Below are 27,678 nucleotides of genomic sequence, written 5' to 3' on the forward strand. Positions count from 1 at the left end.
GCCGCGCGGAGGGGGGGGGGGGGGAGCAGGGAGCGGTGGGACAGGGGTGGGCTGGAGGTGCGGAGAAATTAGGGGAGGGTGGGTATGGGGGGAAACGGGGAGGTTGGGGTGGGGGAAGCGTAGAAAATCAAAGAGCGCCATGATGCCAGCGCCAACACCTCTGCGCGCTGCTGATGCATCAGGCGTGGTGGGGATCAGAAGTCAAAGAGTTAATCATAACCATCCTCTTCCTATCTGTGCCTGTCTCCCGCTGGATGCTTTTATCCCCGAGCAGGACCACAATAGAGCACGCTTTCCGTGCTAGAAAGGTGGGGGAAGCGTAGAAAATCAAAGAGCGCCATGATGCCAGCGCCAACACCTCTGCGCGCTGCTGATGCATCAGGCGTGGTGGGGATCAGAAGTCAAAGAGTTAATCATAACCATCCTCTTCCTATCTGTGCCTGTCTCCCGCTGGATGCTTTTATCCCCGAGCAGGACCACAATAGAGCACGCTTTCCGTGCTAGAAAGAAAGGATCTGCGCCCTTTGATTCAGTATATTGGTTCCCATAGATACACCAGATCGATGGGGGCTGGGGATAAAGAACAGGCAGAGCTGGTGGGGAGAGGGGGGATCAGGGGAAATGTCCCCCGGAGTTTGGTCACGCAGAGATTTTCCCTGGCATCAGTGTCAGTGTCTAGGCTGGTGCCAGCTTTCCTCTTGGGGGGCTGTATCAGTGGGTGACGGGGTCACTGTGGCACTCGGGGCACGTATGAGCAGGGCAGTGGGGCAACTGACCCCAAAGAGGTGTGGGTTCGTGGGGCTTTGCCAGGAGAGCTGGCACCGTTGGGGTGCAGGGCAAGTTTTGGTGGCTGAAGCGAGGGCTGACTGGTGGGTGTGGCACCTTCCCCAGCAAACCTCATGGTTAAAGGCATTATTTGAGTTGGTGTTACGAGGTTTGTAAGCATCTCGAGGCTTTCTCCACATTAAAAAAAAATAATAATAATCCTTTAGCCAAAATATTTGGTCAGGAGGGGAGCAGCCTCCTTCTAAAATCAGAGTTTGATGATACCAAAGTGCTGTATTTATACTATCAACAGGCAGCAGTTGCCTGGTGGCTGCGGCTGAGCTTGCGTGTTGCAGTGACTCTTTGGGTGATGGCTCCTCTCACCTCAGTCCTCTGTGCACGGTGTGACTTGTGATTACTCGGGGTACCTCTAGACTGGGGGAAGCCCTGGCCACCCTCTGGGTGAGTGTCAGGTGCCCTGTGCATGCCTTGGCCTTCATTTGCAGCTGGAGTGTAACAGGTTCCCACCCGTAGCTGGTTGGTTGCGCTCCAGTTTGGAGTAAAAGAAGAAACTGGAAGGATTGCAAGTGTTTGCCTTGGAATCAACAGTTCATTTTAATTTCTTCACTTCTCACAAATTTCCTTCTCTACGCTGGTGAGAGGATTGCTGGGAGAAAGAAAACCCAAACCTCAGCCTGTTCTCTTTGAAATGGGATGTGTTGAAGCTCCTGTAAATGAATATTCATTAACACTAGTGAGTTTTGTGACCAAATCAAAGGCATAAATTAACATTAGTGAAGTTGGCAGGCATCAGACTTGGACTGTATTTTAATGTTTTATACTTCTGGCCCTTCTTCTCCTCCAGCAAAAGCGAATCAGACACTCTGTGTTATACCTTGTATGTGCTGCCCGTCCCACAAGAGCCCACCGGATTTATCTGCATGTATCTTCTGAAAGCCCCATTCCAGTATGGTAAATTAGATATTTCATCCTGCCACTAAGGAAATACATTGGAGCTTCAAGCCTTCTGGGCTCTGAGGAAATGTGATAGCTCCATAAAGTTATGCAACAACAACAGCAATGATGAAATCGTATAAAAATGTCATTTGTTACTGTGCTTAACATTTCCCTCCCCACACTCCTGCTTTTTGGAGCTACACCAGCTCCTGGATTCATGGGAATAGTGAGAAACGAATTTTTGACAGCTTTCTGTGTGCTGATACTTTGCTGTGGGTTTTCCCGAACCAAGCCTGTCTTCCTTGTATGGGGCCAGGAGCCATCCTGAGCGCACAAGGAGAACAAGCACCCCGCGTCCTGCCGCAGCATCCAGCCACAGGCACTACCTGCGGTTGGTGCCTGGCAAAAACGTCCCTCCGGGAGCTTGCTGTGGGTCAGGTCTGCACATCAGGAACTTTGTGAAGGAAGAGGCAGAGGCCGGTTTCAGCTCTGATCGGCATGGGAGCAGGTGTCACCTTTGGGAAGACAACCCTGTGGTGTCCTTTCTGGGTTGCTCCCCTTGGTGTACGAGGGCGTAGCTGTCTCCTCGCGCTTTGACTGTGCATTGCCTCCTGACTCCTTCAGACTATTAGCAGTGCCTGACTGATACCCCCTTCACCCCTTTCCCTTTTATTCCTGCCTTCCCTTCTCCCCTTTCTCCTGGAAGTATCTAGGACAGTCGAGACATTGTGTTGCAGAGAGGCCCCCTTTGGCACCGAGCATCTCCCTGCTCTCATTTACCAAATCTGCACCTGCTATTTTTTCATTTCATTTCACCTGTCTTTTTCTTTCTTTTCATTTCAGCCCCTGAAAATTTGTGCTTCTTGCAATTTATCCTGTTTGTGACTCCCCTACTGCCCCTTATGTGTCCCACGCAGCGTCCAGGCTCGCTGTTGTAAGCTGAGCACCAGCAGTGCTCCAGTGGAAGGTGCCATTCAGTTGTGAGTCAGACTGGAGAAACTGGGCCCCTTTCGCTGTAACTGCGGTGGGAAGGACCTCTGTATTTGAAGCACCAGACCAGTCTCTGGGTGATGGAAAATAGAGATGCACTGAACCAGTGAGTGTAAGCACTTCAGTCACGTCCTCTGCACTGTGTTGAAGTCCTTGTGGGGGGTGTGTGTCTCACTCTCCTGGTTCAGGAGTATTAGCTGGGAGTGGAGCAGGGTGTGTGTAATGTAAGGGTGGCCAAGAATGCTTCTGCAGGAGCATATTTCTCAGGCTGCACAGTACAGTCAGCCACCACATCCATTGCTGAGGTGTTTTTCTGCATGAGGTGGCAATCTGATGTGCTTCGGTTGTGCAGGCATGCTCTAACGCAGACAGATTTTCCAGGATGCATCCCCCCCGCCCCCCTTTTTAACGTTCCTATTATACTCCTCTTGTGTAGCATATTACAGGGGAATCAATGGGGATGATGATGCTGAAAGATCTGTTATGAATTATTTTGGCTTGTGTGTTTTGGTAGTGCTTGGCACTTTTCAAGCAAGGCCTGAGCCCAGATGAACTCAAAATTCTAGTATATACAGAGCACAATTTAAAAAAAAAAAAAAAAAGCACGTGGCACATAAAATGTCTGTTAGAGGACTTGTTTTTTCCAGTAGCGATTGCAACCATTAAAACATAATCAGCGTGAGCTCAGTGAAGAGGAGGTGTGAAGACAACTCTACTGAGCAAAGGGAGAATAGCTAGTTACCAAAGCAAATGCAGAGAGGGACATGGGGGAGGCAAATGGTGCACAAATCTCTTAGAAAAGGGAATAATATTCCTGGGAGCAGTCCAAGGGTTGACATATGAATGGGGGAAGGAGCTGCTGGTCCTGAGCTGGCAGACTATAAGGCACGGGGAGACAGAGAGCTCAAAAACGTGGTGTTACAGAGGGAGGATCTCATCATTGAGCTTAGCAAGTAAAGAGGAGAACTGGCACAAGATGAGAAAAAAAAGCAGATGCAGAAAAATGAAGAGAGGCTGGAGAAATTCAGAGGAGTGGGTACAGAGAATATTTTTAGTTGTAGCCTTTTGAATTGATTGACGTGGAGAGAGCTGAGAAATAAGTAGGCTTCAGTTGAACACGGCAGAATACTTTGCGAGAGGAAAAAATGCATTCACCTGGGTATTTGCTGTGTGAGACTTTGGTCTCAAGCTAATTATTGAGGGTCAAGACAGAAACTTTCTGCCAAGCGCTGGGCTAATGTGAGGTGTTCTAGTGTGAGACGAGCAGTGTGAGAGCTGTCAGCCACCAGCTAATTTACTTTAGACACCAGGTGGGACATGTCCTACAGGTGCAGGGCATGGTGAGTACCTGAAATGGGGAACCAAAGTTCTCGTCTAGGTGGGGATCTATTCCATATCTCCCCTGGCCGTGCTTTTTTCCCACCCACCTTTGCCTAACAATATGAAGCTACACACAGATTGGTGCGTGATGTGCCTAAAGCGTCTGAAAAGCCTAATGAGTGCTGGCCATGGGAACAATGGCTCACATTATTATTCTGCTGTTGACGCAAGATTTGGACTGATTTAGGCAGCACTTTTTGTCTTGCTTTAAAACACCAAGGCCTGGGACTTCTGGATCCCCTCTTACTCTTGAATATTTGCTTAATACTTAAAGTTATATTTTTCCATCTCTGGTTGTTCAGTAGACTTGGCCCTTCTCAGTCTACCTGTCTGATGATGAATATTTGTGACTTCACACTGCATGTTGCCCTAGACTTGGCAGCTCTGGAGATACTTTAGCTGCTTCAGTAGAAGTTGTTGGACTTCCAACCACCTTTTCTATGATTCTGTGATAAGTCTTTTTCTTTCCTTTTTCTGCAGGAGAAAAAGTGGCTGTAGTGTTTAAGCCACTTCCATCTGATGTCTTAAACTACATTCAGAGTAGGTCCTTCTGGGGACATTTCTATGGAGACTGAAACCTTTGGCAGAGGGTCAGAAAGAAGGGTTTGGGGCAGTGATTCCTTTAACTGCCACAGCAAGTGTGTCAGTCAGTGGCTGCATCAGTGTCATAGCTGGTGCCACCATGGGGAGCTGAGCTGCGTTTTGCTGGGAGACGGACAGGTTTGGAAAGGGGACAGTGGCTGTCTGGGCAGACCACTGATGCGGTGATATGGTTGTTCAGCAAGTCTGAATCTCCTTCTTTCTTAGAAGTGCCGGGAGTGACCACGGCCAATGAACCTTTCCTGACAAGAGCTCAGGGTCTGTTTTCTGCTTTGCTGCCATTTCTTTCATAAGCAACTTTATTCATGCAGTAAAAGGGAGAAGTTTCATTTTCCTTTGTGGGATGCAGGAGAGCCCACTGGCTTGTGAAGCACTTGGGTCCTGTGAGAGTTAGTTGGAATAAATTTCTTGCTGCTTTTGTAGGTATGAGAAAGGTGGAACGGAGATGAGCAGCAAAATAATTTGTAGGTTTCTAATCTTGCTAAATGTGATGGCATTGTCCCTTGGAATAGAGATACTTTGGGATTACTTTTGCTTGTCTTTTGCTGCACGTGTCACAAGACAAAGTTTTGATCTGTAGTGCATGTCCTGATGAGGATTAAGGCCTCAGCTCTTGCTTAGGTGAGTAATCAATGTCACCGAATAATAAATGTCCCCACTGATTTCGGTAAAATCTATGATCTTTGTAAAATCTCTCTAGGTAAAGCTGAGCACCATTGCCCACCTTGCACGTGGCTGGCTAAAGGAGTATGTAGTGCCCACAGCTAAGAGACTGTGGAAAGGTTGTTCGCAGACTGGAGCTACCATGGGAGGTGGAGCAGGAAGCGGTGCAACTTGCTATGCCTTGCAGGGGAAGTATTCACAGATTCCCTCAAGTAGATACATGAGGGAACATGACAGCAAAAAGTGCAAACTAAGATGTAAAATCTGCATTTAGTCGCTCATGAATTACTATTGCTGACATCATATTAGAGGGCATTTTCTACTGTTCTGCTGCCTTTGCGTACACCTCCTGTGTCCAGAGAAGGGATTCCTTACTGTCTTAGCCAGATTTCATAGAATCATAGTATGACCTTGGAAGGTCGTACTATGGAAGGGACCCTAAAGATCATCGAGTCCCCCCCCCCCTGCCATGGGCAGGGACACCTCCCACTACAGGTTGCTCAAAGCCCTATCCACCCTGGCCTTGAACACCTCCAGGGATGGGGCATCCACAACTTCTCTGGGCAACCTGTTCCAGTGTCTCACAACCCTCAAAGTGAAAAATTTCTTCCTAATACCTGTTCTACGTCTACCCTCTTCCAGTTTAAAGCCATTCCCGACCATGAATGGTGCCAAGGCTGATGTGTCCTGGTAATCTAAGACGGGTTTCTGACTAGAACTTAGCCAAAACTCATCTTTAGTTCAGTGGCACACAGCAGCCAGCCGTGCTGTAAATTGCTGTTATTTTCCCCCCAGGTTAACCTTTCCTATGAATGGCTTGCTGAGATTTCCAGATCAGCTGTAGTTGGTGTAACCTGTGTGTAACCCATGAGGTGGCTATAACAACACACAATGCAATGGGTTCAGCGCTCCAGCCCATACTTGGGTGAAACCCTTGCTGATGCTAATGAATAGTGTAATCAATAAGATGTTTGTTGTGCTTCCCGCCTAAAAGCAAAGCAAAGATGACATTTACAGTGAAGAAATCCCCATGGACTTCGTAGCTGTAGGAGTAGCCCTTTTAGACTGCGTGATTAAGGAGTGAAACCGCTAACTGAATAGAAAGTCAGGTCTCCAAAGGGGAAACAAAAGAACATCAGATCTTTTAAATGAATAAAGATGAATGAATATATTGGCTACAGACCAAGATACAGCATTACTACAATCAACATAATCCTTCCTAAATGAATTTCCATATACTGGAGTGCATTTGTTAAGAAAAGGACCTTAAAAGCAGGATTCTCCATTAGTGGCCCATTGGAAATGATGCCTCAAGGGTAGTGTTTTACAAGCAATTCCCTGAGTCGATTCAGGGATCACCCTAGCTAAAAATTACTTCCTATAGAGGGTAACCTAGATGTGAAATTTAAAAGGAAGGACAGTGCTGATTAAAAGCAGATCTTCTATAAGTAGACAGTACTTCATGAAATCCCATTTACAGCTCTTTGATCCTTATGAAAGGATTTTAAGCAAGCGTTCCTCTTGGGAAGGATGTCTTTCTTCCTGTGCCATTAAGTTCAAAAATGTTCCTTATTTGTAAGTACTTTGCTAAAAGCAAGGTAATTTAATGGTACTGTATGAGCACTGTGTCTGAATCTGACCAGCTCTGACAATATACAACCAAGTATTTACACACACACACAAAAAAATAAATCTCTTGTATATTATGGGAAATAATTCTGCAAGAAGGTAAGCACAGAAGCCCAAAGAAGCTCTGAGTGTCTCCCTCCATTGTCTGCCAGTGGGACTTTTGCCTTTGAGAAACCACTCCCTTGCAAATAGTTGTCTTGTGGAGATTTGGATAATCAAGAATAACACAAGCTTCAGCCGGTGGGTTTTGAACCTTCCCTCTAAATGGGGAATGCCCTGTCTTTTCTAACTCTCAGTGGCCTTTTTAAAGCCTTAGCAACAAAGGATTCTGCCTCTCAAATGCCAAAAAAGTAAAGATGAATGTCTTGGCTGTAAGTGTGATAACTAATGTGTAGCCTAATGCCTTCTTATGTCTATTGCCTTTAATCTGATGTCTTTAAACCACATGCATTTAGAGGCAGAGAACTGGAAATACAGGTGGATTTGGAATTTAAATTGTTTTCAATTGGCTATTTAGCATAAAACCCTGAGTCATTTTCAGGGCCATTGACTAATCTGGATTTTAGAGAATACAGCTATTGTTGCTCTGGAGATGTAAGGACAATGGTATATTCTAGTAAGTCCTTAGAATTAAGAAAAGGATGAAATCACTGTTGAGTGTTTCCTTCTCCTTTAGGCCTGGAAAATCTGGGGCTAAGAGTGTTGTAAAGACTTTTACAGTTGGCAATGGCTGCAATGCAGCAATAGTAAAAGTCCAAATGCAAGAATGAAGCAGTGCTTAGACCCATATGCTGGGTATGTTGTATGAAATTCATTGTAGTTAAATTGTAAAGCAAACTGTAAATAGTTAAAAAGACAATTTACTTGATTTAGAGCTGAAGATGTAATAGGTAGACATTTCATTTGTGGAAGACAAAAGCAAGAAGGTAATAGCATGTGTCAGAATTGCAGTCTGGACAGGTGCTGCTGTTTGATGAAAACGGTGCTTTTGAAATCTCTTTGAATCTTTTTGTATGGTTAGGATACACAATGGCAGATTCAGTCTGTCTTTTTTTTTTTTTGTCCCCAAACTCCATCTTGTACAATAGAGGTGTGGTTTTCTCTGAAAGGTGCCTGCAGGTGCAGTACCTTGGGTACCGATACTGAAGAGAAGCGTGTGGTTTGCTATAACTTGTGCTGCATTGTATTTTGACGTACTGCAGCAATTTGAGATGATACTTAGTAAGTCTTATGTCAGAAGATGGCAGTTTCTGTTGCTATCTTTTTCAGTAGTTCCAGAAGCAGATTGAGAACTGCATGTGTAAAAAATGTATTTGAATTTTATTTTGTGTAATATTTTTAAATACCTCTAGCTCTTGAGTGGCGTGGGTGAATGAAAAAAGGCTAATTTTAAATTTTTTTGCAGTTGTTCCTGCTCTAACATTTGAATCTAACATTTGGATCATATTTACAAATAACCCAGAGCTGAGTGATTTACTGATCGAAGGAATTAGACTTCACTTGTAACTGCGCAGAGCCCGCTGTAGATTTCGGGACCGCAGCAGGGCTCAGGCTCGTCAGCTGGCAGGGTGATGCAGGCACTGCTTGTCTCTGCTGGCCTCGTACTGCTGGGAGTGTATGAAGTTATGGACATGCTTCGCAAGAGCAGAGCCAAGCTGATTTGAAAATCTTGGCAAAACAGGCAATTTGTACAAATTGTGCCGGTCACCATCTTCCGTGTTTCTTGTTGCTTTTACTGTAATGCGAACAACTGTTGTAAGGGAGTAAAAGCCACCGCCTCTTGTCCGAGCAGCCAGCCCCTCCTCCTGCAGCAAACGATGCTGAGTTTGTGGCATCTCCTTCTGCTGTCATCAAAATTGCTGTCACGTCGCGGACTAAGCTCTGTGGTTCTGCTGCTGGATTTAAGGAGGACAAGCTAGACCATGATTAACAAAAAATCACCAGGAAAGAAAGCAGTGTGCAGGGTTTGAAGGTGAAGAGCTGTGAAGAATAGGAGTGGTTGGATCATAGTCAGCAGCGAGCTCAGCAGGGAGGTGCCGGAGCGCATGTAAAATGGAGCTGCGGGAAGACAGCAGATAAGCATCACTCTGCTGTGCTGATGCTGTGTCACAGCCAGGCACAAGGCCTGGAAGCAAACAGCGGCGTTGCACTGATGCGGTTGCATCATTGCAGCAGCAGCGATGGGTGGAGGAGAAACACCTGGGCAGTGAATGCTGAGCAATGGCATGGATTTGCAGCCGTGCCTTCCACACCTCCCTCCTCAGCGAGAGCCGGTTGTTGTTTTTTTTTTTTTTTTCCCCTCAAATCTTGGCACCTACTGAATTGCCCAGTTTATACGTTCAATATAATACCCCCTTCTCTGTTTTGCTGCGTTCCCGCTGTCTGACCTTGGCAGGCTGGAGGGAGGAGAGCGTCCCGACAGCTTTGCTGGGCTTGCACCCAGAAGAGCGGGGCTGGCAGCTTCTTGTGGCAGGCGATGCAGGGAAGGCTTGGTACGGAGCCCTTAGGGCTGCGTAGCCAGGGCACCAGGGACTGAGACATCTGTTAGCTGAATATGAAGGTGACAGCCACCCTATAAAGGTGTCACACTGTCACCTCCTGAGCAGAGTAATGAGTGCGTCATTTGTACTGTGAGAGGTGACCCAAGTGACTGAGGGTACATCTGGGAGCTAGGCAGGGAGAGCGTCCTGCCTGGAGGGATTTACAGCTGGGAAGGGGAAATATGGGCCACCGCTTCGTGACTAATTCATGAGCTTCAGGTCACTCCTCCATCCCCCCCTCTCCTCCTGCTTTCCCTAGAGTGCCACAGAACATGGCCGTCCTCCTGCCTGGAACACTGGCCAGGTAGAAGAGGACTTTGGTCCTTAGTTTTTCTGGACATTTGGCATTTAAGAAAACTGAGAGCAGCCTGCCTGACATCAGGCCCCTGGTAAATAAGAAATGGCCTCCAACTGTGCACAGCCGGGCTGCGTGCCCACGGAGGCTAACCTACTTCACACACCCCCTGTGTGCCCACATTTCTGTCCAGGGTTTCACTGCCATGAGTACCGGTGACCTAAACCAGTGCAGGAGTGCCCGGCCATCAGTGGTCGTGGCAGCAGGGCAGGGTGGCAGCATCCCTTTGCCTTCAGGCCAGGGCTGTGCCTGTCCCCAAAGCCCGTGCTTAGGCTGTGGTGGGGGATGAATGCTCACATGCTGACCAAGGGTTTGTGTGAAAGTTTATTTCATGAAGTAGCATACTTTGTAGCAGCTTTCCAGTATCTGAAGGTGACCTACAAGAAAGCTGCAGAAGGACTTTTTACAAGGGCATGTGGTGATAGGATGAGGGGGAATGGCTTCTAACTGGAAGGAGGGAGATTTAGAATAGGTATTAGGAAGAAATTTTTCACTCTGAGGGTGGTGAGGCACTGGAACAGGTCGCCCAGAGAAGTTGTGGATGCCCCATTCCTGGAGGGGTTCAAGGCCAGGCTGGATGGTGCTTTCTGGTCTAGTGGGAGGTGTCCCTGCCCACGGCAGGGGGGTTGGAATGACATGATCTTCAAGGTCCCTTCCAACCTAAACCATTGCATGATTCTCAGTATCCAGAAAATTGCTTGCCAGCATTAACCCACGCCTGCCTGCTAGTCAGTGATGTTTGTGTAGTTTTTTTCCAGCGCGTCCATGGAAACGCATCTATATGTTGAGGTGCACACAGGCGTTTGGTACTGCTGCTTTGGGTAAGGACAGGCCAGCCCTGGTCTGGAGCAGGGGGTAGGAGGCAGCACCTCTATGCTTGAGTGCATCATGCTGCTGGGGTGTCCACGTGGCGCTGAAACCCCACCTGGGATGCTTGTGCCCATCAGCACCATCTGTGTAAAGGTACCCTGCTTTGCCTGTGCTCCTGGCTTGCAGCGATCTGTCACGTGTCCTACAGACATGCTGACAGCTCGAGCTGGTTGGGAAAAGTTCCAACAAAACCCTTTTTCTTCTGAATTTGCTGATTTGTTGCAATGGAAATGCGTGTGAGAGATGTTTCTACATCTGTCAGGTCCCCATGAAAGCTGGGCGAGGCTCCGTGGCACCCTCCCCGGTGGCTTGGCAGACTACCTGGGGAGCAGCGGGGAGCATCAAGGTTTGCGGGTTTTTTGTCAGCCTCATCTCCCATGGCTTCCTATTCCTGGCTGGGGGCAACCTTGGCCACAGGCCAGCTCAGGTGCAGGACCTGCTCCCTCTTGCAACAATTTTGAATGGTTTGCATTTTCTGCTGAGTGGGATGGTGTCAAGAATTAAAATGTTGAAAGTCTCCGTAAAGTGCAGTTTTCCATCCTCACCAGAATTTCTTAGACCCTCCAAAATTCTGAAAAGGTGAGACTTTGTAGCTAAAACGTTCAGTAATCTTTTATAACCTGTAAGTGAGGCTTAATTTAATGGATGACTCGCATAATTGAGTGGTTTCTTGAAACTACATTTGTATCCTTTTTAGTTTCAGATTATTCTAATACCTAGTTTTACCACTTCTATATGTATATTAATATATTAAAATGTATAAAACCCTTATGTCTGCAATTATTTTTCTGGGGTTGTACTTCTGCTTAATTTTAGTCTGTCTTACTTTCCCAGCCTGTTAATGTTTATTCCTATTTATTATGCGTCTTCTCCTGTTTTAAAAGAAATAAAATGTAGAACATCTTGATGAGTGTGCAGATTTTTTTGGCTCATCAGCAGTGACAGATGTGGTGCTCTGGTAACATCCCCTGCCCATATCAATAAGCTCTTGCCTCTTGTAATTGGACAGTATTAATGTTTAGGAAGGCAACTGAATGAGCTTAAAAAGAGCTCACAAGATGGTGGTCTCTGCAGGTCAGCAGGTGGGGTAGTAAATCAGGGTGGTGAGGAGATGCAACTGCCAGCACGTGGCAAAATAACTTATTCAGGCTCCTGATTCACAAATCCTGTAATTACAGGTGACGGTAGAGAGGCTGGGGAGAAAACAGGGATCCTGCTCTGGCAAATTCCAGACTGGTGTCTTGCATTCATCTCCATCCTTTAACGAGAGGGTACCAACATCTGAGGCAGGTCCTGGGAACATATTTAATTGAAATTCTGTGCCTTGGTTCCGCCCCCCCCAAGGTCATCTTGCTGCTGTAGTACATGGAGAAAAGCCTCAGACCTTCTGTGTGCATCCTCTTTTGTCATGGGCTGTATTTAAAATGTCTTTCCCCTCCCTTCTTTCTCCCCTTAAAATGTTTATTTCTCCCTTTTTGCTTTCCTAGAATGATACAGAGGGCTATAAAGACTTCGAACCTGCAAAATGTTAAATAGAAGCTGAAAAGTAAATATGCTACATATAACTGAGAAATTACGTTGAAGAAGGGTTGTTGTAATATTCCTAACTGTGCCTTAGTGCTTTTTAATCAATAAATTTTTAGAAGGTCTGCATCATTGTCCTGGTTTTTTAGATGAGGAAACAACTCACAGTTAAACAACTTGTTTAATTGTTTTCTAAATTGGGAATTTGGGACATGCATGGTTTATATGTGTGAGTCATCCTGTAATTAAATCAGGAATTGAGTCTGGAGCAAGGAGTATAGAACACGGAGAAAATGAAGATTCTGAGTTATTGTTTAGTGAGCCAAGGAAATAATTTACAATAAATGGCTTTTTTGTGTATGAGTGGGAAAATAAGGTTCTGACTGCTTTAGAGTTTTCCAGTGTTCGCAGTGACTTGGCAGAAGTCTTTCCAAAAGCGTTATGTACTGAAGTTACAGACTTTCCCTGTCTCTGAGTAGGTGGTAGAGTGCTGATGTTTCCAGTACGACTTCTTCAATGAGGGAGTTAAACATTGGTTTTCAGGAATATGCAGTGGTAAAATTTGCTTTGTGTAAAATGTATTTTTTGAGAACAGAGTGTAACCGTTTGAATAGAGAAAAATGGAAACAGATGATTGTTCTGAACAGTGCCCAGCAGACTTGATATTTGAACAGTTATTATCGGGAAAGAATGTTTGCTTTCTGCCACTTTAGAAAATAGCAGAAGGCAGTATCTCTCTATGCTGTTCATATGGTATTTCAGGTAAACCAAACTTTTGAGGCCGCGCTCCTGGCCTCACTCATGGAGTGAGTGAGACACGGCATGGGGACCCTCAGTACAGAGTGGCCCCAACTAACCAGCTTTGACCTGCAGGAATCACAAATTAGATCACAACTCGTTCTTCGTGCCTGCTGGAAACTAGATTTTCTGCCATCGGTCTGTAGCACAGTACAGGAGGTGCAAGTTCTGGGCCACCTCGGTGGAGCGGCCAAGTTGACCCTGCTGAGCTGACGCTGCTTAAAGCAGCTTCCCTGGGCAGGAGTTTTTCCATGACAGAGCTCGGCAGCCTCTCCTGACCTTGTCCCGTCCCATTTCAAGCTCTGTTATTCTTCTGGGGGTGTGGAGGGTCCCAGGTGAGCTCAGCTTGGCCATTCTAGTGTTGGGCAGTTTATTCTGGGGGCTTCTCTTCCCTTTTTGGCCTTTGTAGAATAAGGTGGTGGTAAAAAGGGGATGTAGTGAGATTTCAAGTGTTTCCATGTGCAATGAATTCTGCTTTGAGGAAAAAAGTCTGTGATGGCCATGACACCTCATGTTCCAAAAATGAGAAATAAAGACTTGGTGAAACTATGGTGTTCCTCTCCACTGTCTGTGTACCCACCTGAATCTATGGCATAGACCTTTATATAGGCCAAGTGCTTTGATGTTAATGGCTGTCTATATATTATAAGCCTATTTGGTATCATCAATATGTTATTATGTCTATTTATTTCTACAAACCCACATTTCTTCCTTTTTTTTTCCCCCAGAGTGACCGACTACTCATTAAAGGTGGAAGAATTATCAATGATGACCACTCCTTCTATGCAGACATATACCTTGAAGACGGACTTATAAAGTTGGTTTCTTAAAATACTGAACTTTTTTTGCATGCCTGTTAGTATAAACTACTGTGATTTCTTGATGGTGCTGACATGAAATCTTGCAGCCATCACCTCGGTTACCTCTAGATGTGGGGCCATTGTAGAAGAGTGTTTAATTATGAAATTCTGCCATTTTATCTTCAGTAAGATTAGATAAGTAGAAAATTTCTTTACTGTAAGCTGAAGGTATTTGCTTTTCAAACAGTTCAATCATAGTTTCTTCTAAAATAGTCAAGGCAAGTAGGCCCTCTCAAGAAGTAATGCTAAGGATAATAGATATTTTTGAGTCCACGTATGACAGAAGGCTCATTACAGCTTTTTCCCCCTGCATGTAATCAGGGCAAATACAGCCATGCTCTAAAGGATTGTACAGCACAGCGATATGCCTCGTGTTACACAGTGCTAACGGGGACCTGCTCCTTCTCAGTTCCCCTCTTGGTTGGTGCTGAAGCATAGGGTGTTCTGTTCTTGCAGCATTGTTACGCATTGCTCCTATGTCCCTCTTCTTGTTTAGCAAAATCTTAAATCTTCCCACAATTAGACAATCATCTTACTGATTTACCAGGGTATAAATTACAGGAACTGGGAGAGCATTCCTTAGGTGAAAAAACATGAAATACATGTTGCTGATAGCCTAGGAAACAGTAACAGGGATGTCTAGTCATGTAGGTCTACTGGTCCTACCTTGGCTTAGTAGAGATGGGGGTCTCTCGTTCTGCAAAGCTGTGTCGTGTGTACAACCACTCTGATGTACACAAGGATCAAAGCCTTTTTCTTGTCTGCTAAACTTTTCTACCAGTGACCTAACAAGTTTGGTCTCCAGAGGCTTTAATTTAATTCAATTTAATGCAGAGAAAGATGATTATGATGATCTGGTAAATAATTCATTACCTACTTGTTTTCAGAGCTCCTTTTCATGAGAAGATACCATCAGATTAAAAGTACAATTCTTTATATATCTTTGGCTATTTCCATTATTCATGATTCAGGCTATTATAACAGAAAAAAATCTGAACTTTTATCCATGGAGTGTGCAGTTTTCTTGTTTATACTTCAGTCTGCCTTTCCAGTTGTAGTGTTACTTGTATTGCAGAAGTGGCAAAAGGAGCATATTGATTTAAGTGGAGAAGGCACAAAATTTTGAATGTGTACCTTTTTTTTTAATAGCAAGAATCAACCAAGTTGTGCTCTCTTTGCTGGGTATTTTACTTGAGTTTTTCCGTGCTTTTGTCTGTTCAGATGCAGATTTCCTAGTAACACTTAGAAGCATCAGAACTGATTTAACAACTAAGTGCATGAGATGCTGGGAGTCTGAAACTGCTGTGAGTTTTTGGCCTTGATTCCAGAAATGTAACGGTACTGGGTAGGCAGGTTAGCAATGCCGAGCTTTCAGTTGCCCTTGTTAAGTGCATAGACTTCAGACCTCTGAAATCCATGCATGGATCCATACCTGCAGAAGGTACCTCAGCTGCCCAAGATAGCTAGGATTAATAATGAATAGACATGCAAAATCTTTATTTTTAAAATGCCTTTATCTTTGACCAAGGAGGCAAGTTTACTGTTCAAACACCCCGAGTCGTGCCTGGTTTCCTGGATTTAGATGACCCGAGAAATTTTCTTTGTAAACTGTGCAAGAAGTCCTGCTCTGAAAAAGCTGCTAATTTGTGAGGGCAGCATAGTGTGAGATGGGCTTGGGTCCTAACTGAGTTCAGATGATAAATTCCGCAGTCTGGGAAAACACTCTGTTTTCTGGGGTTAGTCTCAGGATTGGTGTCCTTTAGGTTCTCCAGCTGGAATTGCCCATTGTGTCTGAATATTTAGCATAGTTGTTAAATGTTGCTCAAGATCCTTTGGAGCAGGACCCTGAACCTCAGGCATCCGCATTTCAGTTGATGCCCTAACTCCCCAGCTGCAGATCCTGCTGATAATACAAATTTCTTTCCACAGAATGGAGCAGACACCAAACCACTCAGCCCAGAATAGGCAGTAGCGTCCTGGATTTGCTAGGATATAAAAGATCTGGGTTAATTTTCTTATTCTGCAGTGGAAAGTGATTGGAAAATAGAGGGTTTGGTTTCTCTTGCAGACTAATGAAATGAATAGCGTTTTTTAACGCTTACGTCCCTGCAGATTGTCCTGCAGAGAGGAATGTAGATGTAACCTTGAGTGTGTTTGAAGATTGGCTGTAGTTTGGAGGATGGTAGGTGCTTTTTCCTACCTATCAATGCTCAAACTGGCTCCCTAGGTACAAGGGAGCAGTGGTGCCTGTGGATTTTTCCTAGCTGAAACTTAAGTCCTGCGCACTCAGATGGTAGCTGAGAGGCAGTCTCCGGTATCTAAATAGTAACTTAGACATTTAGTAATTTAAATTGCCATTGGCCTGTAAATAATGTATTTTGCCCACATCTATCCTGTCTCTGTTATCCACATGAAGAAATGAGCCCCCGGTCTCCGTGCTAAGCGGCAGGTCACGCAGGCTGGTGCCTGCTGTCCTCTGCTCCGTCCCGGCCAAGGGGAAGGGCTGGGTCCCTCCGGGCTGGAGGGGACTAACCAGGGTGCAGGATGGGTGACTGGGGATGGGGTCTCCAGAGCTGGGCAGGCAGTGAGCCGAGGTAGAGGGAGCCTCAGATGCCTAAAAGAGATCTGGGCTTGATAACAACAGGAATAACCCTACGGAGTCCTGGGGGGGGGGTTTTCAGCTTTCTCAGGTTAAGCTTATGGGAGTTGCAGCCTGGTGTTTCCATCGGGCTTTAATCAGCTCGTGTAAGACAGAATTTACCAGTTTGTTCAACTGAAGACTGCAGACGGCATCAGCTTTCCCCAAATCTGAGTTTTCTAGTTGCTCATGCATCAGAAAACCAGCTCAATCATTTATACAGTGTCTAGAATAATTATCTGCGCTATTGTATTTTTTCACCCGCAAGTAACTGAACCCCATTCTTATTAACATACACTTAGCATTAACGAGTGAGCAATTCGGGAATCCTGTCACATTGTCTCTTACTCTGTGTTCTAGTCAGTCAGAATAAAAATAACAAATGCCAGTGAAGATCAGCCTTCTCTCAGCCTTAATCTCGACACCAGGGCAAGAGATGGGACTGGCTCCTGGCAGGTAATAGTGCACAATCATCCACAAAGGCCGTTTGGTCCCATGTCACTTCAGCATGGATGACTTCAGCCTTTGCCAAATAAGCTGTTGCTCAACTGTACACTGAAAATAACGAGCAGTGAGTCATCAAAAAAACTTCACTACATACTTAGCACTCTTTCACTTCATTAGACTATGTGTCTTCTTGAATAGGGAACTGGTAGATACTGGTTGTGGAAGAAAATAAAAATGAATTGTTTTTATGTTTTTGTGTAGATTTTCTTTAATGTTATTTTCAGAAGGTGTGGTAGTCCTTGGAGTGCAATTCCACCTTAGACATATTTGAAGGAGATTGGTCACAGCAAATTTTTTTTTTCCCAGTTCAGTTTTTTAGCCACACAAACACTGTACAAAGGTTTAGGATTGTTCTGATGAAAATCTTGGGAGTGGATTCAGCTAACAAAAATTAGCGCAACACCCATATTATATGTGGGGCTACTTCACCTTACACAAGCGTTCGATCTGCTTTTGGGTTGGAGTGCCTTATGTGAGTCAGATTTTACCAGCAGAGGAGCTTCTTGCAACGTGTTTGCGCAACTGGATGTGCTGGGCTGCTGCTGGCTTTTGCATACATATCGGTTCCCTGTTTGTCATGGTATCATTAGCGCTCCACACAGCTGTAAACAGGTTGTGACACGCTGCCAGTGCTGTATGTGTTGATGACTATTAGACGCCAGACATGGAGTTGTACAGCTTCAAGCCGTGGTATTATCAGCTCTCACGAGTGGGCGCGTTTGGATTTGTTGAGTGCTGAGCGTCGGAGACCCCAGCGCGGGGTGCTGGCGGCGTGTTTGCTAACCCAATGGCTGTGCTTCCCTCCAGCCAAAACCCAGAGCACCGGGGGAGCCAGGCTGCTGGAGGTGACATTTTTGCATAGCATATGAAACAAATTCTTGACCTCTTGGGGCTATTTATTAACTCTGGCGGTTTGGCCAAATTCCAGTATGAATAATTATCCCTGTTTTTTTCACTGGTTTTAATTAACAGTTATATTCGTTTTGTTGCGATTGGCTGTTAATCAGTGGCTGTGTTTGCTCTGTAGGTGGGAGTTGCATTTTAATACGGGAGAAACAGATTCAGCAGCTCAGATGTCTGGGGTATTTGTTTAGCTGTGGATAAATGTTATTTTATCCCAGACAAAAGGAAATTAAGACAAGGACTGTGTGTCTGTAACACGAGGTAAACTACTAAGTGAACTCAAACTACCTTATAGATATCTCTAAGCCCAAATATATTACGGTGTAACAGTGCAGAGACATGGCTTCCACACAGACCCATACCTTTTTCTGTTTGGCACTATGTGAAGTAGGCACTAAAAATGTAATGTGGCTTTAAAAGTTAAAGGTTAATTTACTCGTAGTTGTGTCCATGAACACTAAAAGTATTTTGACTGTTAAGCATCTGGAGTTTGCTTGATATCAGCGTGGGGGACAGATTAATATTTTTGATAGTGAAAAAAAAGCATCCTGTTTTGAAGAACTTAAAGGAAAATGATGGCAACAGTTAATTAATGTTTTTCCACACAGTTATGCAGAATGTTTCACTAAGTTCTAACTTTAAGAGGAGGATGGAGAATATGTGACATGGTAGATTAAAGGTGTTTGGGTCTCTTAAATATGTATTTCTGTATCTTAGGATATTTAGATTTCTTTTTGAGGATAAATTTGCATTGCTTGGTTACAAAGTAATTATAACTTTTTTCTGATGTGCCTTGTGCTTCTGCCATATATTTGCAATTCCAGCTTGCTGTCATTTTTGATCTATGTTTTTATGTTTTCAAGTAAGAACTTAATATACAAAACCAGAGCCCCCAAGAGAGCATTAACTGTACATATTTGTAATTGTTTAAAAGATAGGAGTCATATAAAAAAAGTAATCACTTTTTAATGCTGGTGCCTTACGGCTTCTTTATTGGCCACTAGAGCAATGCAAAGCCACCGGAGCACACGGCCCAGCTGGGCAGGCTGGGATGCTTCCTTCTGCCAGTGCCCCGTGGTGTGGCCAGAGCTGCTGTCTGAGCTCCACCTTTCCTTTGGGCTTCCTGTTCTTTCTGTATGGCCCCTAGGTTCCTCTCCCCTGCATGCCTCAGGTAGCTTCTGTCCCCTGTACTGCTTTGTTTAAGTAAATTAATACTGGCTTCCCTTGCTGTCCAGGCAAATAGGAGAGAATCTGATTGTTCCTGGAGGAGTCAAGACCATAGAGGCTAATGGGCGCATGGTTATTCCTGGGGGAATAGACGTCAACACTTACCTACAAAAGCCCTACCAAGGAATGACTGCTGTTGATGACTTCTATCAAGGCACAAAAGCAGCGCTAGCAGGGGGCACCACCATGATCAGTGAGTACTAGCAATACTAACTCTTCCCACTCCAGGCTGAAGCTCGTGTAGCACATGTGGGGATAGCTACAGGAGGCTCCATACCGGTTTTCTGAGATCTTCTGCAATGAATTTTCAAATTTCTGGGCACGGTGCTGGAGACCCGTTCGTCGTTGTCACTCAGGATTGGCCTGAAAATGAACCTACCCTCAGAAAAAAACAGTGGCAGGAGGAATTGTCTCTTGGATTTTCCACTGAAATAGAGAACAAACACTGAGGGATAATATACCTACTCTTGGGATTTTTGAAAAACAATGTAATTAGTGCTGTAAGTACGTAGCACAGAAAATCTGACAAAGATCCACTGTTCCCACCTGGTGATGTTTCAGGGGCTTTGGAAATAACAAGATGCTTGTTTATGAACTTTGATTTGGCACCAGCAATTGAGGAAGTCCTTAGCAGAGATGTCCTGGAGGAACATCTTTCTTGGTGGAAGGGAGAAGAGTTTCTAGCTGTAAAGACCCTTCTTCTGTCTACCACATGGTAGGACAAAATCTCTTTCCGACTAGCAGTGGCTCGAGCCTTGGTTAGACTTTGTGAGGCAGTTGTTCAGGTGACACAAATTGTCTTAGCTTCCTTGGACAGAACAGCTTCCTGGTGGGGTTTTGCTCCCACTGAATTGGAATGTGTCTTTTTTTGCTGAGTGGTGTTATCTATTACCTATGTTGAGCAATATCAGCTGAAAGGGTCTCTGGCAATAAGCGCAAACTGCACTGCTGTTCATTACTTTTATTAATAAAATTTTTTCAGTGTATGTTCTTCAGTTGAGGCTTCCTGTGCAGCGTTAGGTTTACAGATGCCACTGGTAAGCCCATCTGGCTTTGTTTCCATACTAAATTTTGACCTAGCCCTGCAAAGATAAGAATATATGCATGAGTGGTCATGTCGTCATTTTATGTCAGTAAACATTGTGGCATCACCAGATGCAGAAAGCGTGGAGACAGCGAAGATGCACAGCTGCAGCGCACTCAGATCTGCCGTATAGTGTGGCTGAGTGTTTGTGCTCTACATCATCTCTGGTCAGAACCTTGGCTGTGTTCCTGATTCTGACTGCTGAGAAAGCATTCAATGTCTCCATTGATGTATTGGTAGGGCAGAGTGGGCCAATTCAGTGACTACGGGGCACTGGTTAATAATAATCCTTACTATGAAATACATAGAAATGGGCACATCAGACAATAAATACAGGTAAGTTCAGAACTTGTGGTCTCCTAAAAAACAGTAAAGGGAAAAAACCCAAATGTTTCCCAACCTGTGAGACGTTTGACTCTCCCACTGTGTGTCTGTTGATGCTGCACCAAGCAGGTTGTCAGATTCGGCTTTAGTATAGACTGTCCACAAAGTCTGCCGGACCTGAGACAGCACACAGACTGCCTCCAAGGCTGCTGTTTCGGCCAAGATGCTGGAGGGCTACTTACTCACAGGCACTGAGGAGATCTGAACAGTGTGCATGCTGTCTGGGTAACAGACGCTGAATCTCTTTTTTCAGTTGACCACGTGCTTCCAGAACCTGGATCGAGTTTACTGACCTCCTTTGAGAAGTGGCATGAGGCAGCTGACACCAAATCCTGTTGTGATTACTCTCTCCATGTGGACATCACCAGCTGGTATGATGGGATTCGAGAAGAGCTGGAAATACTGGTGCAAGACAAAGGTTAGTGAGCGTAAATTAGCAGTATTTTATTGTTTTTATTGTAATATCATATGGAGGTGAAATTTTAAAGCTTTAAATGAATGCCTCGTCCAGAACCGAAATGCACAGGTGCTGGTTATGCTGCCCAAGGTTTTGCTCTACCTTGAACTTTTTATTCACTTGCTGCTGTGTAAAATGGACCTAAAACTTTGTCCGTTAGGGCTATTCAGCAGCAAGGCCACTGAAGAGAGTAGGTTTACCCCGATATAGGCATAGAAAATTAAGATGTGTGTGTTGTCAGATACAAATGTATCACTTTATGCTTGCTTGTACATGTGGAAATAGGCTGGGACTTTGCATGCTTAGGTTTTATTTTAAGATAAAACTTGGAGATCAGCATTTAGGGTAATCAGCCCAGTCACCTTACATCCTCTGTTTCATGAATGGCGAGAATGAGACATTTAAGCTAGCAGTTCGATTTTAACTAGACTGGAATCTACCCATTTATCTGCTTCAAATGAAGCCCAAATACAAAGGGCACATGCATCTGAGAAAGTGTCTTCACATGCTAGATCTCATTTCTCAGCAATGGCTTAGGATAATTTACTTGCCGAGACTAGATTTTTTTATAAAACATGCCAATATTTTTAAAATAGGTTCAAGTTATTAGAAAAAAGAGATGCTAAAGTTAGGTACCTAATATTGAAAAAATGTCCTGATTTTCTCAAGTGCTTGCTCTCCAGTGGCTTTCCCTGAAGTCACTAGAAGATGCTTTGTTTCAGGACTGACAAAAACCAGGTCACTCACTTAGGAATCTATTTCAGACACTTATGGGCTTGATTCAGTTCAGTTAACAGGTTTACTATCATGTGAGGTGCTGTAGGTTACCCTACCTGTACTCCAGCTACCACTCCGGAATAGCACAGAAAAAACCTTTCATAAGGTTTCATTTTCCATACATGCCAGCTCAGCATGGTAGTTTCATGTATGGAGGGCATCTTGATGGCACCAGATACTTATGTGTGGGAAATTGAATCTAGCCTTCAGAAAATCCTGGTTTAGATCTAGTTCCTTAAAATTCTGCCTAACAGCATGGATTTTCTTTCCAGAAACATATTTTTTCAAATATTTTTAACTTCATACTTTTCTTGAGAAGGTATGTGTGTTAATTAGGAAATATATTCCGAAACGGTATTTAATTACCATGGGTACCTTGTGTTGGGAAGTCTAAGTAATATGTGTACGCAGCGTCCTTTGTCAGGTGCAGTGCTAGTGATGACTCAGATTTGAAAGATTTATAGAGAAATTTACTGTCAAAGTAGAAAAACAAAGCAAAATCGTATTTTTGAGTGAGCAGTTGTTTGCTGAGATACTATGGAGGTGCAGTCACCTAGGGGGATTTATCCTGTATTGCAGCATGCTAGCAGTACATGTGCTGTGTAACCAGATTTTACTACAAAACCCTTCAATCAGCAAGATTACACATAATTTAGAGAAACTGCAGCTGGTCTTACATGGGTCTTTATAACGTAGGTGATTTTTACAAGGTGGTGACATATGTCAACACTGATGGTGCCAAATCTGTGCTGTTTCCCTGCTATCAGCGTTAACACGGATACGCTGCTGTGCATTAGCTGACTGTACTCTCAGATCAGTATACTGTGCCTTGTTTCAAAGGTTAGATACTATTTTCCAGAGTTCCCAGATCAGAGATGGCTCAGCACTCCCAAATTTGCCCAAAGGCTTACATTAAAAGCCTGGTGCAGACAGTTAGGTTAATAGTTTTCTCCACCTATCGAAATGTGGGTTTTCAATATAAATCTGGCCCGCCTTCCAGTCTTCAGGGGAAGCAGGAATTTGTTCATCGGTTCCTGAACCGGGATGTGTGATGGGGCCCTTGGTGGCCTCTTGGGCAGCGATAGCATTAGGAGGTCACCTTTGTTCTCACGGATGCTGCAGTATGTCCCAGGCAGTCAACGTGAATTACTGTCATGTGTTTGGAGGCATAAGGTAAGGGCGAGTATGAAAGCACAAGCACAATAGGAAATATTTCAGCGTGGCAAGGGCTTTCAAATTAATGAATAATATCTGCTGATAATTGGAAACATTTGAGCCAGCTGGTGCAAATAGACTTGATGTCAATGGAGCGACACTGGTTTTCATCAGCTGGGAATCTGGATTGAATTTGTTCTGGGCTGATTGTCTGGTGGATGAGTTAGCTGGGTACCAGGGCTCAGTTGATCACGTTTCAGTGCCGCGTGTGCCTAATGCAATCTCGGCATGAATAACAGGGGAGCTTGCAGAGCTGCTGTTGAGGTGCCTTGTCATGAGGTATAATCGAGTAATTAATCAGTTGTAAATCAATACAAAGCTAATTTAAAGAGACACAGGCTTTGGAAGGGCCTGGAGATTTTGTAGAATCGGTGTTGGTTATAAAGACTCAGGCTTATAGCATTTCGGCAGCTAATTTGGGACTGGACTTCTCCTGTATATGCAAAGGAACGACAGCCTGAAATGTGTTGACAGAGGCCTCACTCATTCCTTTAACTACTGCACTTTGTCACTGTTCAAAAAAAACTGTAGCACTGTCTGAAATTGCAGAGGATCAGTTGAATGCTCCTGGTGCATGAGCAAGTAGGACATACTACAAGAATGTAGTGTGTAACAAATGTTAAGTGTTATAGTCACTAGGCCATGGACCAGGGCTTTTGAAAAGCCACATATTTCCAATGAGTAGGTTGAGACACCAGATCAAGGCATTAGGGGAAGAGTCTAATCTTGGACACCTGTAGATATAAATTGGTGTTATTTTATCTTGGTATCTTGTAGAAGTACTCTCTTTGCAAGACAGAATGGTTCAGACCATCTCTCCTGTTAGCCCTAGAGGCAACATGTGAGATGCCCTTCCACTTTGTACGTGTCTGATGTGGTAGCTGAGGGTGTGGATGTGCATTTAGATGGGAGAACTCTGCTTCTGCACTGTGGGAGCTGTTGGTAGGGGACAGCCTCAAGATCCCACAGCAGGATCCCTGCTGGGATCCCTCCTACTCTCATTGACTTCAGGGAGAACACTAATGTGAGTGGGGGCAAAACTCATAGTCATCGTACCAAGGTCAGAAAAGGTCCTGAGAAGATACAAAGGCAGTAAAAGAAAAAGGAAGAGAATATATATTACTTGGGTCAATGTATGTCTTCCAACCACAGTACCTAGAGAAAGCTGCCTCATCTCCTGTGGGATTGTGATAAAATGAATTACCTTTGGCTATATCCCAGTGGATAAGGGAGAGCAATAGGTAACCCATACCCAAATAAGTAGCTCCTTCCTTACAGAGAAACACGTATGAGAAGATTCAGACCTGTGCCATCACTGAGGCTAGTCGGCATGTCTTGGACCAGCCTTGACATGTCTCTCATTGCTTTATGTGTGCATGGTCACCCATGCAGAAAGGTGGCTTCCAGGCAGCTGACATCTGAGACACTGAGTGGGTTTGTGACGAGAAAACAGCTTTCCTTCAAGGCAGGTCGGGCAGATGTGCTGGAGGCTGCTGTGATCAGCCGGTGGGAGATGGGGCTGCAGGCAGGAGGCTGTAAGCATTGGTTCCAGCAAAGATGTAGTCAAGCTTAAAGGTTTTAAAGTGGGGACATACTGAGTACTTTGAAACTGTGTGATGAGGAATGGACTGAGGAATTAGAGTTAGTAAAGGGCATGCGTGTTTTTCGGGAACTTGAGAAACAGGAAAAAAAGAAGAAAGGATGGGCTGATGGGGCTCCATGGTCCAGACTGGATTTGCTCAGCATGGCAGTCGGGAAGGAGGGGCCAGCTCCCGCTTTGTATTTCTCCCTCAGCTGCCTGGACTTAGCAGGAAGACATAATACTAGGGATCATTTCAAGGCTTTATCCTGCATGTATCCTGGGGTATTTTAGTCTTGTAATTGTGAATAAACAAACTTTGTGTGTGTGTGTGTGAAGAGCCTTACCCTCCGCCTGAGGACATATTTGCTCATTCTAAACTCAGGAAGGAGTTACATCTTCATCAGAGAGCCTTGTACATTTTGTGTAGACAACATGAATAACATGAACAGATCTCTTTCTTTTTCCTCTTGCCCCAGGAAGCACAGTTTTCATGACAGCTATTTTGAAATGCAGCATACGCAGCTTAGACAGCTTAGAATTTACTTTTCTTTTAAGCTAGAAAACTCTGACATCAGTCTCTGTACCAAACTGGGGATGTTGTCAGTAGACTAAAGAGTAAGGCAAATTTATGAACTTATATGAATTCAAATGTACAGGAAGTATGAACAGAAGATGTTTGGATTTCCCAGTCCATTAGAATGCGAAGCTGTGTACATAATTGAATCTTTGAAATAAATAGCAAAATTTGTAGGGGTTTGAATACCGTTGGTTCTTGGTAACCGACACTCGACACTAGCATTTCTTACTGATTTCTAAAATTTGGAGCTGTCGTCTTTCCTGGTTTTGTATGACTGCCAATGTAAATCCTTCCATCTTTGGAAGGTGGGAAGAGAGGTATGGTGAGCTGCCCTTGTAACTGGTTCCAGGCTTTGCTTCCAACCCTTTCCAGTGTCTGCCATGAGCTAAGCTGGGTGCTTTGGGCAGTAGGGTCAAGAAAGAGCAAGTCTGTGTGCAAATTCAGATACACAATTCCTACAGCTGCTCAGCACTCTTGGGAAACCTGACGAGAAATTTATCTATTAGAAAGCACAGTTTCAGGTCAAGCTGAACTGTTTTTTCTATTAGCTAAAGAAACCTAGAAAGAAAACCAGTCGTTCACACAACCTTGCATAAGTTTTTTTAAACTTCATGAACTTTACATGCTTGCTTTAGCCACCATCACTTGTCTGTGTTTGCGGTGGTGGCTGGGTTGCTCCAGGGCTGAACACAGGCAGTCCACAGAGTCCCAAGAAATTCCTCCAGAGAAGAGGGGATTCAGGCTTCTAGTCCTAGCAGCTGTAATGCAGCTGTGAAGCCATGCTTTATTTCTGGCAATCACTGGTGAAAAGCCTCACCCAGACAAATTCTATGACTTATTTTTCCTGAAGTTTTTATTCAAATGCAATTTAAGAATCCACTTACATGGCAACACATTTGAATTTTGTCTTGGAACAGGTGTGAACTCTTTTCAAGTCTACATGGCCTACAAAGACCTCTACCAAATGTCCGACAGCCAGGTATTGCTCTGAATGCTTTTCATTGCTGTGATCTGTCCTCTCTTCTGTTGTCTCCCAACACTTGAGGAGTTGCTAAGGTTGAATCCCAGAGAAACGTTCCCACTGACCTGAGTGGCACTGGGGGCAGTGTGCAGTGGGGGAGTTCTCTCTGGAGGGCCAGTGCTGAGCAATGTTGAACATCTGTGTATGTTCCTTCAGGTGTTTGACATTCGCTTTCTGCAAAGATTTTCTGGTGTCTCCCCACATTGCAGCCACTCAGCACTGCTCAGGATTTTGCCATCACTTTATTTTGCTGTTACCTTTCAAGGACTCTGGGTCAGAGAGGGAAGAAAAGATGAAGCACTCGAGGCAGAGGCAGTTTTGAGGTTTCAAGAGTTTCTTGGTTGCTGCAAACAGCTGAGTGGAGTTGCTGTTTGGGGGAGGTGGCCTTTTCTCATTAGAGCTGGAGATAACAATGAGCTTGTTTGTCCAGAGCTCATTACAGATTCCAGACTCTTCAGCTTTCTCATTCACGAGTAGTAGGTCATTGTAAATGGACAATGGCATCTGTTAGTAGTAATAATGTTTGCTTATTCAGTTGAGAAAATGTTTCTTTCTTACTTATTCCCAGAGCTATAGCTCTCCATCTCTTAAATAACTGTTGTTACACCTCCAATACATGTGGTTTTAATTGGAATTTTAGACATAATAACATATAAATATTCTCTGAGAGGCAGTGCCTGTTAAATTCAACTCCCTGTTGGAACTGCCAGGAGAAATACATCAAAATGTTTAATGTGTGGCTGGACTAGTGCCTGTTACCTTGTTTAATGCGCATGTTGCAAGCTGCATTCGGACCCTTTCAACGCTAGCTGAAGTGCCCTAGTGCAAAAGTGGACAGTGAAGAAACCATGTCTTCGGTATTTTGTCTGTGTTTGAAAACTGGGCTCCCACGTTACTGAAGTCTGGTTTAAACAGGGAACGTGTTGGCTAAGGGAACTAAATTGGAAAGGGAACTAAAATTTCAGTAGATCTGTGCTCAGAAATTCTCGGTGAAAGCAATAGGAAGGATCAACTATTACCCTTCTGTATGGATGAGTTTTGAATCTTAGAAAATTATTTTAAAAAAATGCTCTAGAGAAAACATTCCAGCTTTTAACTGCAGAATTAAAGACATTGGTGAATGCTTGACACTGTCTGCTCTAAGAAGATGATGCAAAATGCCTGTACTTCAGAGAAGAGGTGTTTTAGCTGTACTAAAAGTGTCTGTAGTCCATTGATTATTGTGATGGAATGGCAATAATTCCATTTTACATTTGCTAAAACTACAGAAAAGACAGCACTCGCTAAGCTGAGACCTGCACGGGAGGGCGTGAGGAGGTGGCCCTGCAGTACAAGGGTCCCGGGGAGGCACTATGTCCGAGGGAGGTGCAACCCT

General features: G+C 44.4%; 1 protein-coding gene across 3 annotated transcripts in view; it reads left to right on the forward strand.

The window, feature by feature from the left end:
• Positions 1 to 27,678, forward strand: part of CRMP1 (collapsin response mediator protein 1) — a 51,952-nt gene that overhangs the window by 3,879 nt on the left and 20,395 nt on the right. Inside the window, exons 2-7 of one of the 3 annotated variants that reach the window (XM_009890538.1) lie at positions 4,622 to 4,636; positions 9,666 to 9,705; positions 13,793 to 13,888; positions 19,215 to 19,399; positions 20,928 to 21,092; positions 26,200 to 26,261. In XM_009890538.1, the coding sequence (XP_009888840.1) occupies positions 4,622 to 4,636; positions 9,666 to 9,705; positions 13,793 to 13,888; positions 19,215 to 19,399; positions 20,928 to 21,092; positions 26,200 to 26,261 (563 nt within the window). Of the gene's footprint in view, positions 1 to 4,621; positions 4,637 to 4,804; positions 4,813 to 5,580; positions 5,599 to 9,665; positions 9,706 to 13,792; positions 13,889 to 19,214; positions 19,400 to 20,927; positions 21,093 to 26,199; positions 26,262 to 27,678 lie in introns of all 3 variants that reach the window. The other 2 variants (XM_009890537.1, XM_009890539.1) reach the window with 2 other exon arrangements.

Source organism: Charadrius vociferus, unplaced genomic scaffold, assembly GCF_000708025.1.
Source record: "Charadrius vociferus isolate BGI_N301 unplaced genomic scaffold, ASM70802v2 scaffold88, whole genome shotgun sequence".
NCBI lineage: Eukaryota > Metazoa > Chordata > Aves > Charadriiformes > Charadriidae > Charadrius > Charadrius vociferus.